The sequence below is a fragment of the Trichosurus vulpecula genome, chromosome 8 (assembly GCF_011100635.1).
Source record: "Trichosurus vulpecula isolate mTriVul1 chromosome 8, mTriVul1.pri, whole genome shotgun sequence".
In the NCBI taxonomy this organism is placed as follows: Eukaryota; Metazoa; Chordata; class Mammalia; order Diprotodontia; family Phalangeridae; genus Trichosurus; species Trichosurus vulpecula.
The window spans coordinates 230470876-230484154 of record NC_050580.1 but is presented as its reverse complement, the minus strand read 5'-3'; the positions used below and the strand labels follow the sequence as shown (position 1 = coordinate 230484154).

The following is a 13279-nucleotide window of genomic DNA, read 5'->3' as shown; positions in this document are numbered from 1 at the left end:
AATGAGCTGGAGAAGAAAATGGCAAATGATTCCAGTCTCTTTGCTAAGAAAACCCCAAAATGGGGTCAGGAAGGGACACAACTGAAATGACTAAATGACAATGAAGATGCAGTGGTTTAAGTTTTGTAAAGTGCTTTAAATTGCACTATTGTGATTCTCTCACCAACCCTGTGAGGTAGGGGGTTATTGTTATCCTTATTTTACTGATGAGGAAACTGAGGCTGAGTGTTAAGTGACTTGCTCAAGGTCACACACCTAATTCAAACTTAGGTCTTGTTTCTAGGACTAGCATTATTTCAGTCTATACCACACTGTCTCCTCTCCAGGGACACTGTGAGAAATTGTAAGGTCTCATTGTCTCAAGCCTCTCCTCTGTCTAATTTATCCCTCCCACAGCTTTATGTACTGGACAGCAAGCTCCTTCAGAGCAGGGACTGTCATTTACCTTTCTTTGTGTCCGCAGTGTTTAGCACACATAGTAGGTGATTAATAATTGTTTATTGACTGACAGCTGTCAAAGTGATATACCTAAAGTATGGGTTCTCTATTGCCTCAAGGATCATATAAAACCTTTTATAACTTGCTTTATAGGCAGCTAGGTGGTGCAGTGTGGTATAGTGTGGATGGAAAGCCTGCTTTGGAGCCAGAAGGACTTGGATTCAGATCCTACCTCTGACTTATACTGGATGTGTGACCTTTGCACAAATAACCTCTCATATCTCTAAGACTAAAAATTGATGAAAAGGTACTAACTTGCATGAGTAGAGGGACTCTCTTCATCTGGGAGTCCTCCATACCAATAAAATTAAAGGCCGGGTGATAAGCGTGCCATGTATGTCTTTATCTCATCATTAACACAAATGTTTAACAAGGCTAAACGTATTTCTTTTTTTTTTTTTTGGAGGGGGAAGGCAAGGCAATTGGGGTTAAGTGACTTGCCCAAGGTCACACAGCTAGTAAGTGTGTTAAGCGTGTGAGGCCAGATTTGAACTTAGGTCCTCCTGACTCCAGGGCCAGGGCTCTACTCACTGTACCACCTAGCTGCCCCTAGGCTAAATGTATTTCTCTGGAACTCTCTACTAGAGAGCTATTTCCAAGTTGATATCAAATTCTTGTCAACTACTTTTAGGTCTAGACATTCAATCAGTTTTGAATACACTGAACTGTATTATTGTTTAGCCCTCATCTCTCCATTTTGTATATAGGAATTTCGTGAAAAACTTTGACATGCTTTGCTGAATCTTAGGTGACTTTTGTTTATAACATTCCCTTGGCTTATCAGTTATGTGGTCAAAAAAAATTAAATTAGGTTGGTCAGGCATGACCTACTCTTGATGAAGCCAAGCTGGCTTCTTGTGATCACCACATCCTTTTCTAGATATTCACTTGCTATGCCTTTAACGATACATTCTAGAATTTTACCAGGAATCAAAGTCAAGCTTACTGATCCATAGGTTTCAGAATTCATTCTCTTCTCCTGTTATAACTTAAATTTTAATTGATATCTTTTGTTTTTAAATATCTTCATCTCCCAATATGTTCTCACATGGAGAGTCATCCTTTATAATAAAGAATATATATATAAAAGAAAGGAAAAAAAATTTCGGGTCCCACTCTCTAAGGGACTAAGCAGGACACAGTTTCCCTTGGGGTTCTAGGGTACACTGAGATATAGGTGAGTGTTTCTTTCTCTGCTATTGACTCAAACCTCTACTCATTCTCCCCATTTGTTAGGGGGCAGTAACTAGTACCCTAGTTCTATTAGGAATTTTGTCAGGTGGCTTTTACAAAGTAATTTATTTATCTCATAAATCTAGGAAGAACAAACATACAAACATGTCTTCCAATATCTTGGGACGTAATTTCCTCTATATTACCTTGGTCTCTGGGTGGGGAGGAAATTAGGTTCACAATTTAGTTCTTTCAACACATTTGCTCCATCAAGTTCACTTCTAAAGATGAAATCACTGACAGGTTATGCTAGATGGGGGCCCTGAAGGTTATTCCAAATGATCTCTCCAGATAATCTCCAGGGCTGGGCCCTGTAACACCTGGACTAGATTCCTAGATTCCTGCGGTTCTTAAGGCCAGCCTCTGAAACTCCCAAGCTCAAAAACTCCACTCTTTTAAAGTGGTAGGTGCTAAATCTTGTGTGATCCTGACTGTGGCTGCATGGTATTTGAATTATTTCTTTCTGGCTGCTTACAGTATTTTCTCCTTGAACTGGAAACTCTGGATTTTGGCTATAATATTCCTGTGAATTTTCATTTGGGGATTTCTTTTAGGAAATAACCTGTCGATTCTTTCAACTTCTACTTTGCCCTCTGGTTCTAAGACATATAGAAAGTTTTCTTTATAATTTCTTGAAATACGATGTTTAGGCTCTTATTTTGATCATGAATTTCAGATAGTTTAGTAATTCTTAAATCATCTCTCCTAGATCTATTTTCCAGGTTAGTCATCTTTCCTACGAAATATTTCACATTTTTTTCTATTTTTTTCCAGTCTTTTGACTTGGTTTTATGATTTCATGATGTCTCATGGAGTCATAAGCTTCCACTTGACTAGTTCTAATTTTAAGGAGTTATTTTCTTCAGAGAGATTTTTTTCCTCTTTTACTATTTGGCCAATTCTGATTTTGAAGGAGTTATTTTCTTTAGTATTTTTTGTGCTCCTCTTTTACCAAGCTGTTAATTCTCTTTTCATGCATAGCTCTCATTTCTTTTCCCAATTTTCCTCTTCTACTCTTGTTTAATTAAAAAATTTTTTTTGCTCTTTTTTATTTATCCCTTTCTTTAGCTCTTCTAGGAATTCTTGTTTGGCTTGTGTACAACCTGTGTTTTTCTTTGAGGCTTTGCTAAAGGTATTTTCAGGTCGTTGTCTTCTGAGCTTGTCTTGAGTTTCCATGTCACCATAATAGCTTTTTTATGGTCAGGTTCTTTTTTTTGCTGTTTGTTCATTTTTCCACCTACTTCTTGACTTTGGACTTTATATTGGAATTGGGTTCTGCTCATTTCTGAGGGGGATAACTGGCTGAGCATTTGTCTATTATGTTCTTTTGCTTTCATAGCTCTATCTGGGAGCCTGTAGGTTTTTGGTGCCTCCAAAGTGATATGATTCAGGGAGAGATCTGGCCACTGCCCTCTAGTCTTTGCTCTTCTCCTTATTCAGATACTGCTCCTGCTCCCTCCTGACTACTCCTTTTCATCCTGGGACTGTCATCTGGAACTGGGTAATGAGTAAGAGAGCTGCCAAATGGCACCTGATCACCCAGTGCTAGCACAAGGGTCCTCTGGCATCTCTTTTTGACTATGTGTTCATCCCCTTACCATACCTGGGCACTGATGCTGCTGCCACCTGCCATAGCCACTACCTGGTACTACTTCCTCTGCACCTTGCTTTTGGCCAACCCCTACCTCAGTGTCCACAGACCTCTCTTCCTAAACTGCTATAGGCTAAAATAAATAACTCATTTTCCCCTTGGCTTTCTCACTCAGAATTCTGTTTGGTGTTTTCTGTGGTTATTTTGTAGGAAAGGTTTTGGGGGTGGTTAGGCAATTGTGACCTTTTACTCTTCTGTCTTGGCTCTGTACCTCGCCCCCCATCATTTCTATGTCATGTCTCTGCACTGAGACTGTGATGTGTTTTCCAAATTCCTTATCTGTTTCTTCATTCTGTATAAGAGATCTATAGTATTCTCTGTTGACAATATGGCTCTCTTTCTGCCTCTGTTAATGTTCTTGCCCAAGTATTCTCTAGTATGCACTACCTCTTCCAACCCTGGTACCTGGATATCCTCATATGGGTATATTTTCTTAATATTTAAATATTTCCATCCCCCCTTTACCTATCCTATTTATTTTGAATCAAGGATTCCCTTTCATATTCATATTCATAATCTTGGATTCCATCCCATTAGGTCTCAGTAATATTTATGAGGTCAAATTTACCTCCTTGCATTCATATCTCTAGTTGACCAGTTTTGTGAGTAGGGCATCCATTTTGGCTGCCTAGCTTGGAGGGGTGTGCAAAAGTCTCAATGACTCAGAGCTTTCACTTGAGCTGGAAGGGAGAAGGTTTTTCCGGCCCCTCAGGGCAGATCCAAACTTACCATGCTCCACTTATGTGGCTCACTCTCTCTGTCTCTCTCTCCCCAGCTGTCTGTGAGCCACCATGCCAAAACAAGGGTTCCTGCAGTCGGCCCCAGCAATGTGTCTGTCGTTCTGGCTTCCGGGGCAACCGTTGTGAAGAGGTCATTCCTGACGAGGAGTACCATCCCCAACCTTCATGGCCAGTGCCTCGGTCACCAGTGGGTTTGCCCAGCCTCAGCAGGAGTAGTATGCTGAGAGAGAGCCCTGCCTCAGTGGTACAGTCTCCCATGTTGCAGAAGTTACCAGTTGGGTACGTTTTCCCTTTTTCACTGTGAGCACAAATGCCATTCTTTCCAAACAATTGAGTGTTTAAAGAGATATATTTACTTTATTCTATTGCTAGCATGCCCTTTTCCTTTGGTGCCTTATGAAATCTTCGGTGGGCAGTGTGGGGTTCATGGCTCATAGACCAGGAAGGCTGACAGGCTATTGTGACTTCAGGAGTCTGCCTTTCCTCTCCTGCCTGCTCAGAAAAGCTGAAATTCTCTTAACAGGAGATGAGCCTTTTCGGTATTGAGGTGGCACAGTGAATAAAGCACCAGCCCTGGAGTCAGGAGGACCTGCATTCAAATGTGGCCTCAGACACTTACTAGTTGTTTGACTCTGAGCAACTCTCTTACCCTTGATTGCCTCCAGCAAAACAAAACAAAAAAAATGAGCCTTTCATTCTTTGATGAGAGACAGTCTTAAGATGCAAATACTCTAAGACAAGGACTAAGCTATTTAAATTATCTTTGTCAAGATATAAATGACCAAAAACAAAAACTTTGGTTTGATTGGGGAAAGGCAGAGACAAAAGTAGTAAGGCTTCTGAAGGAGGAAGAAGGGAAAGGCTCTGGGGATGGGGACAAGTGGCAGACCTTTGTAATTCACCATCCTATAGAAGGCTATGATGTCCTGAGTGCTCTTTCACTTTCTCTCCTCCAGGAGAGATGGAGTAGAGATGATGGTGGTGGAAGGCACATCTGTGTCACTGTGGTTAACAGGAGGGGGTGAATGTAGATGCCTGAAGGGCCTGGTAGCAGAAAGCAAAAAGCAGCTTTTCCCTTTCCCTCAATGTGTCCTGGGAAGTTCACAGGTGAATCATGGACTGAGGAAGGTGAAGAAGCCACTATACGTGGACAACTTTTAGGACCTTTGTGCTGTCCTGGTGGCCTTCTTAAGGTATACCTAACATAATTCCAAGCCCAGAGATTAATTGGCATCAGGATATTCCATTCATTTCACTAATGGCTGGATAAAGAAAACAAAAGCCAAATTTACTCACATCTATTTTGGTTGGGGGTGGGGGTCGGAGATTGGGATTATTGTGGTGATTGAGGTATTCACTCCTGGTCTTTTGGACTCGCTCTAGTCTTCCTAGAAGAAGAACCCCTTAGCCACTAGTGACTGGAACAGTTTTGCCCAAGAGAGCAATTTTGTTCCAAGAGAGATGGAACTATTTCTGTTTGGAGGGGCGAAGGTTCTGGGAGCCTAAGACTGACAGGCAGGGCCATGCTTTTAGTTGCTTCTATATATGTTATTTTTCTTTATCCTCATAAGCATCTGTGACATATAAAAAGTTTGAGAGACATAGTTTCTGGTTAATCATTTTATTAATCAGGCTAGCGATTATTAGTGAAAGGAGTCAGTCTCGAATGCCCAAGACCCCTCATGGAACCTACCCAGTGCTTATATGCCCTTGGAAAAGTGGGTGTCCCTGAGGTTGGCAATTGACTGATTGGTTAACAAGTAATGAGAGAATGAATATTATGGTGAGAGGTGGACTATTCTAATGAGGGGCTGGGGGATGTGACTTTGATTTTGTCATTTATTTTCAAATCACCCCCAGCCTTGGGCAATCTAGACAAAGGAACTGTCCCCACCCAAACCTGAGTAGAACATAATGGGCTTCCTTACTTGGGTGGGGTCTGAACAAGAGTGAGGAGAAAATTAATCCAATCTCATTATCAGCTATATCCTTCAGATGCTGGCTTGGCTTAGTAGAGAATGTACATCTAGGAAGGGAAAAAAAACCCTGGATCTCCCCAATAATGGGTTATTTAATAATAATTTCTCTCACATCCTGTGAAGTAAGCAACAGTAATCTTATAGTAATAGCTATTATATGATGAGGAATTATAGCTTTAGAGCTGGAAGGGACCTTGGAAAGCTAGCTTCATTTTATAGATGATGAAAGGGAGGCGCAGAGGTGTTAATGTGTGCCCAAGCTCACACAGCTAGTAAGCGGCAGAGCTGGGATTTGAACCCAGGCGTACTGGATTTAGACTCAGGAAGAACTGAGTTCAATGTTCTACTTTGAACACTTATTGTATTACTATGGGTAAGTCATTTAATTTCTCTGGGCCTCAATTTCCTCATCTGTAAAACAAGGATATTGGACTAGATAGCCTCTCTGGTCCCTTCTAGCTATAAATCTACGATCCTATAATTCAATGAAGTCCAAATCAGTGCCCTTTGCACTGTACCCTGCTGTCTGGCACATCTAAGAGATGGCAGAACCAAGCCCTCTGACTCCCGACCCACTGTATCAGGTTGGCAAAAACATCCAAACCTTTTGTTGTATAAAGAACACTAATGATAATCTTTCTATGTGAAAACCAACATCACCTTTTGAGAAAGTTGTTGGAGGAAATGAGTGAGAAACATGAGGGTCAGCCTGGGTTTATGGAAAGAATGGCGTAAAAGAAGCTGAATGGCAATCCTCACTCTGCTATTGTGTGACCTCGGGAAAAGTCACTTAACATCTCTACATCTCAGTTTCCTATGTCATCTCTAGGGTCCTTTCCTGTCATCTTCTGATGCTATGTATACAGGGGATGAATTTTAAGTAGACTTTGTAAGGTTGGAGTAGAGAATCCATACTAGTCATGGAGTGGGAGCATACCTTTTCTTCTGTCTCCACACCATGTGATCCTCAAGTTGATACTTCCTTGATGGGCTGTCATCCTATCCTACTGAGGCCATTACTGGTGTGAATTAGCACACTTCTGAGTCAAACATCCTCCCTCTTCTCCATGGATCTAACTTTCACCTGCAGGCCATCTCCAGTTGTCCTGCTCTATATCTTGCCACTGGATCCACATGGCTCCAGAGGAGACAGTGAGGATGGTGACTTTGCACAGCCCTCCCTCGCTTAAATCCAATTCACTTGCATGTCATGGCATCACCTTCCTAATGTCATGATCCTCTTTGAGAACAAAAGAAACAGCAACAACAACAGCGTTCACCCACTCTTTAAGGCTGGTCTTATACTTTCTCTTTTTTGTATGGCCTTAACTGACTACTCCAGTCCTAGTGATCACTCATGTAATGTGTTTGTCTGCTGTGTATACACATACATGTGTGTGTGTGTGTACCCCTTCCCTCAAATTTTTAGTGATTTATGAATGCTTGCTGATTCCCGTACTGCACTATAAGTTCCTCGGGGCAACCTTTCTTTGACTTCTTGGTATCCCCCATAGTGCTTTGCTCATATCAGATGATGTTTGAACTGGTGTTGCCCTGGACCATCTAGCATCTGCCTTCTACTCTCTAAGCCCCATCCAAAACTGAGGGCTGTCCTGGGTGCTGAAAGATAGATGGACAGGTAGAACATTTGCACAGGAGATAAAAAAAAATACAAGCAAGATAATTCCTATCTTCAAGAAGCTTACATTCTAAATGGGGAAGACAGCACACAAAGGAGTGTCAGATAGTAGGGAGACCTGGTGAGGAGAGGGCCAAGAAATGATGTGGAGGCTTGGTCCCCAGCAAGACAAGATGAAAGCTCACCTAGCAGAACCAGGGGACTCAAAGCCACTATTACACCATTCATGGTACAGTGGGAGGTAGAATAAATTGTTCATTAAAAAGGAAAATCTCAGAGTTGGGGAGGGGAAACAAGAGGGAACTCTTAAAGGGGGGGCGTTACAAAATCCCCAATTTAAAATTTCCATTTTGTGCAAGGAGCCAACCAAGAATACTATGTGGCTGTTTGCCTTCCCTGAAAACTGTCCCCATTCTTTTCTTTCCCCTCCATGAGCGATTCCTCCAGCTTTCAAAACAAGGACCATTCACTCTCCAGGTTTCATAGACACATGGCAACAGTGATATTCTTAATGACTTTTGGGCTCCAGGCTGTGTTTAACTACACCGGACCCTTGATGCCATGAAATCTGGGAAAGTCCAACCAGGTCCTGTCAGCTGTGTTTTGCTTTGGGAGGCCAAATCCCACTTGCCTGGTAGTGTCAGACATTTCCTGTGAGCTTGGCCAGGTTTCTCCAAGCAGCGGTTGGCCACTCTCCTGATAACAGCTGGGAAAGGGATGAAGCCCTTTGTGTGCAGAGAGAGAAGTAGTAGTGAGGGCATCCTAGACGTATGAGGAAAGAAAAAAGCAAAACTAAGAGAGGACCTTGAAATTCAGCCATCTCCAAAGATTCTGCTCCAAAATGGGGCTAGACAAAGGCCAAGGAGAGGAGAGAGAAGAAAGCTATTTGTGAAGAAAGGAGGGAGAGTGTGGGTGCGGTAGGCAGGATGCTCTGAAATGAGCCAAATGTGGGCTGATGCTGTCCAGCTGTTTCCCAGGCTGGCTGCAGAAGACTCAAGTTTCCTTCTGTGCCCAAAGCCAAAGCTCTTTCTCTAGTGCAAGAGAGCAGGAGAGGGAGAGAGAGGCAGAAACTGTAGCACCTGAAAAATGGCAGCCTGTGAAAGAGGATCTGGGAGCTAGATCCTTTAGATTGAACCTTGAGCTGGAAAAGCTAAAAGAAAATATCCAGAAGACCTTGAAGAACTCTGGACTGCTTACCATAGGCACAAAATAAGGGGTGGACAAAGAGCACAATGGAGAGAAGATTGAGCACCAGTCCCTAGAAGTGACTCAGGGAACTCAGGGAAACATTTGAGCATCATAGCAGGCCTGAGGGAAGAAGAGTCTAACATCCTACAGCCTGGCACATGCTTAGGTTGCCTTGCATAAAGACCCCCCTCTCAAAAACTCTTTCAGTCAATGGGTGTGGGGAAGGGAAAGGAGACATTGGGGGAAGTGTTGCATCTTTTTCTCAGGATGGGAATTACCCAGCTGAGTGTGAAATAGCACTGAGCTAGGCCAAGGGAAAATGAGTGACTGAGTTCCAGAAGCTCAGGGTGAGGCCAGGTACCTTAGGATGGAAAGGCAAGGACTCTTGGGCTAAAAGCAGTCCTGATGGATAGAGTGCCAGGCCTGGAGTCAGGAAGATCTGAGTTCAGATCTGGCCCTAGAAACTTACCAACGGTGGGACCCCGGACAAACCGCTTAACCTCAACCTGCTTTCAGTTTCCTTATCTGTTGAAGGAGAATAACGTAACACATCTACTTTGAAGGGTTGTTGTGCAGATCAAATGATGTAATCCATGTAAAACCCTCAGCACAGTGCCTGGCACATAGCATGCTGGGCTATTGTTCTTGTCTCAAGTCACATGACCTCCCCTGGCCTCAATTTCCTCTACTATGAAATAAGGGGAACTAAATCGCAGGATAATAGATTTAGATTAGGAAGGGATCCAAGAGGCCATCTGATTCAATCTCTTAATTTTACAGATGAGGAAATAAAAGCCCAGAGAGGCAGAGTGACTTTCCTAAGGCAAGTGGCAGGGCCAGGATCCAAACCCAGGTCCCTTGACTTCAAATCCAGGCTTCTTCCCATTATACCACAGATGGCTTCCGTGGTTTACTCCAGACTTAACTATATGATCCTCTATTTGAGCCAATGAATTAGAGTATATTGAAAAGGTGGGTCAGCTATGGCTCTGGGCCCATGAACAGTGGCTGCTCATATATAATAAATGATGGGAAGTTTCCGGGCTGCCCACAGGATCCCGCCTTCTATGGCGCTGGGGGTGTGGGATCTTTTGAATGCTGAGACCATTGCATCCTGGAATTCCTTCTTCCCTTCCTCCTCTTTTCTCTTCACCCTCTCATTTTAACCCAGAACAGCTGAGAACATCTGAATTTAAGGGGAGAAAAGGGAGCAAGGTGTCAGGAAAGTTTCTATTGCTGTAGTCATGTCCATAGTTTAAGAATAACCCCAGATCTGGCAGCTTCTACATTAAGAGATCGAAGGGCTTGGAATGCGATATTCCGAAGGTCAATGGAGCTAGGATTAAAACCTAGAATCACCTACCCAGCAAAACTGAGTATCATGTTCCAAGGCAAAATATGGATTTTCAATAAAATAGAGGACTTTCAACCCCCTTTTGGGGTTTTCTTGACAAAGATACTGGAGTGGTTTGCTATTTCCTGCTCCGCTCATTTTACAGATGAAACTGAGGCAAACAGGATTAATGACTTGCCCAGCATTGCGGAGCTAGTAAGTGTCTGAGGCCTGGTTTGAACTCAAGGCTCCAGGCCTAGTACTCTATCTACTGCATGACCTAGCTGCCCCCATAGGTGAGCAATATGTGTACATATTATGTAGAACAAGTGAGATAATATATGTAAAACACTTTGCAAACCTTAGAGTGCTATACAAATGCTAGCTATAATGATCCTCCTCCTCCTCCTCCACATTCTCATTGCTGTTGTGATAATGAGGATGGTGGTACATATGTGTGATTATAGGAAGATGACAATAATTTGCATTTGTGGTCACCCCAGATGAGAGAATGATCAGGATTCAATACCAGCCCTTTTTAACATTGTGACTTCCTCTGCTTAAAGCAGGAACGCAGCCACATCCACACTCTCCTATCTTTCCATCCTGAGTGGTGCCTCACAGAAGGGCGACTTTGACATCTTTTTTTTTTTAATTTAAATTTATTTATTTAACATATTTGGTTTTCAGCATTGATTTTCACAACAGTTTGAATTACAAATTTTCTCCCCATTTCTACCCTCCCCCCCACTCCAAGATGGCATATATTCTGGTTGCCCTGTTCCCCAGTCAACCCTCCCCTCTATCACCCCCTCCCCTCTCATCCCCTTTTCCCTTCCTTTCTTGTAGGGCAAGATAAACTTCTACGCCCCATTGCCTGTGTATCTTATTTTTTAGTTGCATGCAAAAACTTTTTTTTTTTTGAACATCTGATTTTAAAACTTTGAGTTGCAAATTCTCTCCCCTCTTCCCTTCCCACCCACCCTCCCTAAGAAGTCGAGCAATTCAACCTAAGCCACACATGTATCATTATGTATAACCCTTCCACAATACTCATGTTGTGAAAGGCTAACTACATTTTGCTCCTTTTCAACCCATCCCGCTTAATTGAATTTTCTCCCTTGACCCTGTCCCCTTTCCAAAGTGTTTGTTTTGATTACCTGAACCCCCTTCTGCCCTCCCCTCCATCATCCCCCCCACTTTTTATTTTTTTTTTATCTTCCTCCCTCTTCTTTCCTGTGGGGTAAGATACCCAACTGAGTATGTATGGTATTCCCCCTCAGGCCAAATCTGATGAGAGCAAGGTTCACTCATTCCCCCCTCACCTGCCCTCTCCCCTCCTCCCACAGAACTGCTTCCTCTTGCCACCTTTACGCAAGATAATCCACCCCATTCTATCTCTCCCTTTCTCCCTCTCTCAGTATGTTGCTCTCTCATCCCTTAATTTCATTTTATTTCTTTTAGATATCTTCCCTTCATCTTCAACTCACCCTGTGTCTGCTCTCTCTCTCTTTTACATATATATGTAAATACATGCATATATATATGTAAATACATATATATATGTAAATACATATATATACATACATACAAAAAACAGACACATATATACACATACATACACATACATACATATACACATAGGTATATACATACATACACATTCACTTATATATATACATAAACATATACATATATATATATATGCATATTCCCTTCAACTACCCTAATACTGAGGTCTCATGAATCATACACATCATCTTTCCATGTAGGAATGTAAACAAAACAGTTCAACTTTAGTAAGTCCCTTGCAATTTCCATTTCTTGATTACCTTTTCATGCTTCTCTTGATTCTTGTGTTTGAAAGTCAAATTTTCTATTCAGTTCTGGTCTTTTCACTGAGAAAGCTTGAAAGTCCTCTATTTTATTGAAAATCCATATTTTGCCTTGGAACATGATACTCAGTTTTGCTGGGTAGGTGATTCTAGGTTTTAATCCTAGCTCCATTGACCTCCGGAATATTGCATTCCAAGCCCTTCGATCTCTTAATGTAGAAGCTGCCAGATCTTGGGTTATTCTGATTGGGATTCCACAATACTCGAATTGTTTCTTTCTGGCTGCTTGCAGTATTTTCTCCTTGATCTGGGAGCTCTGGAATTTGGCGACAATATTCCTAGGAGATTTCTTTTTGGGATCTATTTGAGGAGGGGATCGATGGATTCTTTCAATTTCTATTTTGCCCTGTGGCTCTAGAATATCAGGGCAGTTCTCCTTGATAACTTCTTGAAAGATGGTATCTAGGCTCTTTTTTTGATCATGGCTTTCAGGTAGTCCAATAATTTTTAAATTATCTCTCCTGGATCTATTTTCCAGGTCAGTGGTTTTTCCAAGGAGATATTTCACATTGTCTTCCATTTTTTCATTCCTTTGGTTCTGTTTTATAATATCCTGATTTCTCATAAAGTCACTAGCTTCCACTTGCTCCAATCTCATTTTTAAAGTAGTATTTTCTTCAGTGGTCTTTTGGACCTCCTTTTCCATTTGGCTAATTCTGCCTTTCAAGGCATTCTTCTCCTCATTGGCTTTTTGGAGCTCTTTTGCCATTTGAGTTAGTCTGTTTTTTAAGGTGTTGTTTTCTTCAGTGTATTTTTCAGTATTTTTTTGGGTCTCCTTTAGCAAGTCATTGACTTGTTTTTCATGGTTTTCTCGCATCCTTCTCATTTCTCTTCCCAATTTTTCCTCTACTTCTCTAACTTGCTTTTCCAAATCCTTTTTGAGTTCTTCTATGGCCTGGGGCCAGTTCATGTTTTTCTTGGAGGCTTTGGTTGTAGGCTCTATGACTTTGTTGTCTTCTTTAGGCTCTATGTTTTGGTCTTCTTTGTCACCAAAGAAAGAATCCAAAGTCTGAGACTGAATCTGGGCGCGTTTTCGCTGCCTGGCCATATTCCCAACCAACTAACTTGACCCTTGAGTTTTTCAGTGGGGTATGACTGCTTGTAGACTAACGAGTTCTATGTT

The 13279-nt window shown here is 42.0% G+C and overlaps 1 protein-coding gene across 1 annotated transcript in view; it reads left to right on the top strand.

The window, feature by feature from the left end:
• LTBP2 (latent transforming growth factor beta binding protein 2) overlaps positions 1-13279 on the top strand; it is a 193071-nt gene that overhangs the window by 24394 nt on the left and 155398 nt on the right. Inside the window, exon 3 of the mRNA XM_036735285.1 lies at positions 4158-4401. Coding sequence (XP_036591180.1) covers positions 4158-4401 — 244 coding nt within the window. The remainder of the gene's footprint in view (positions 1-4157; positions 4402-13279) is intronic.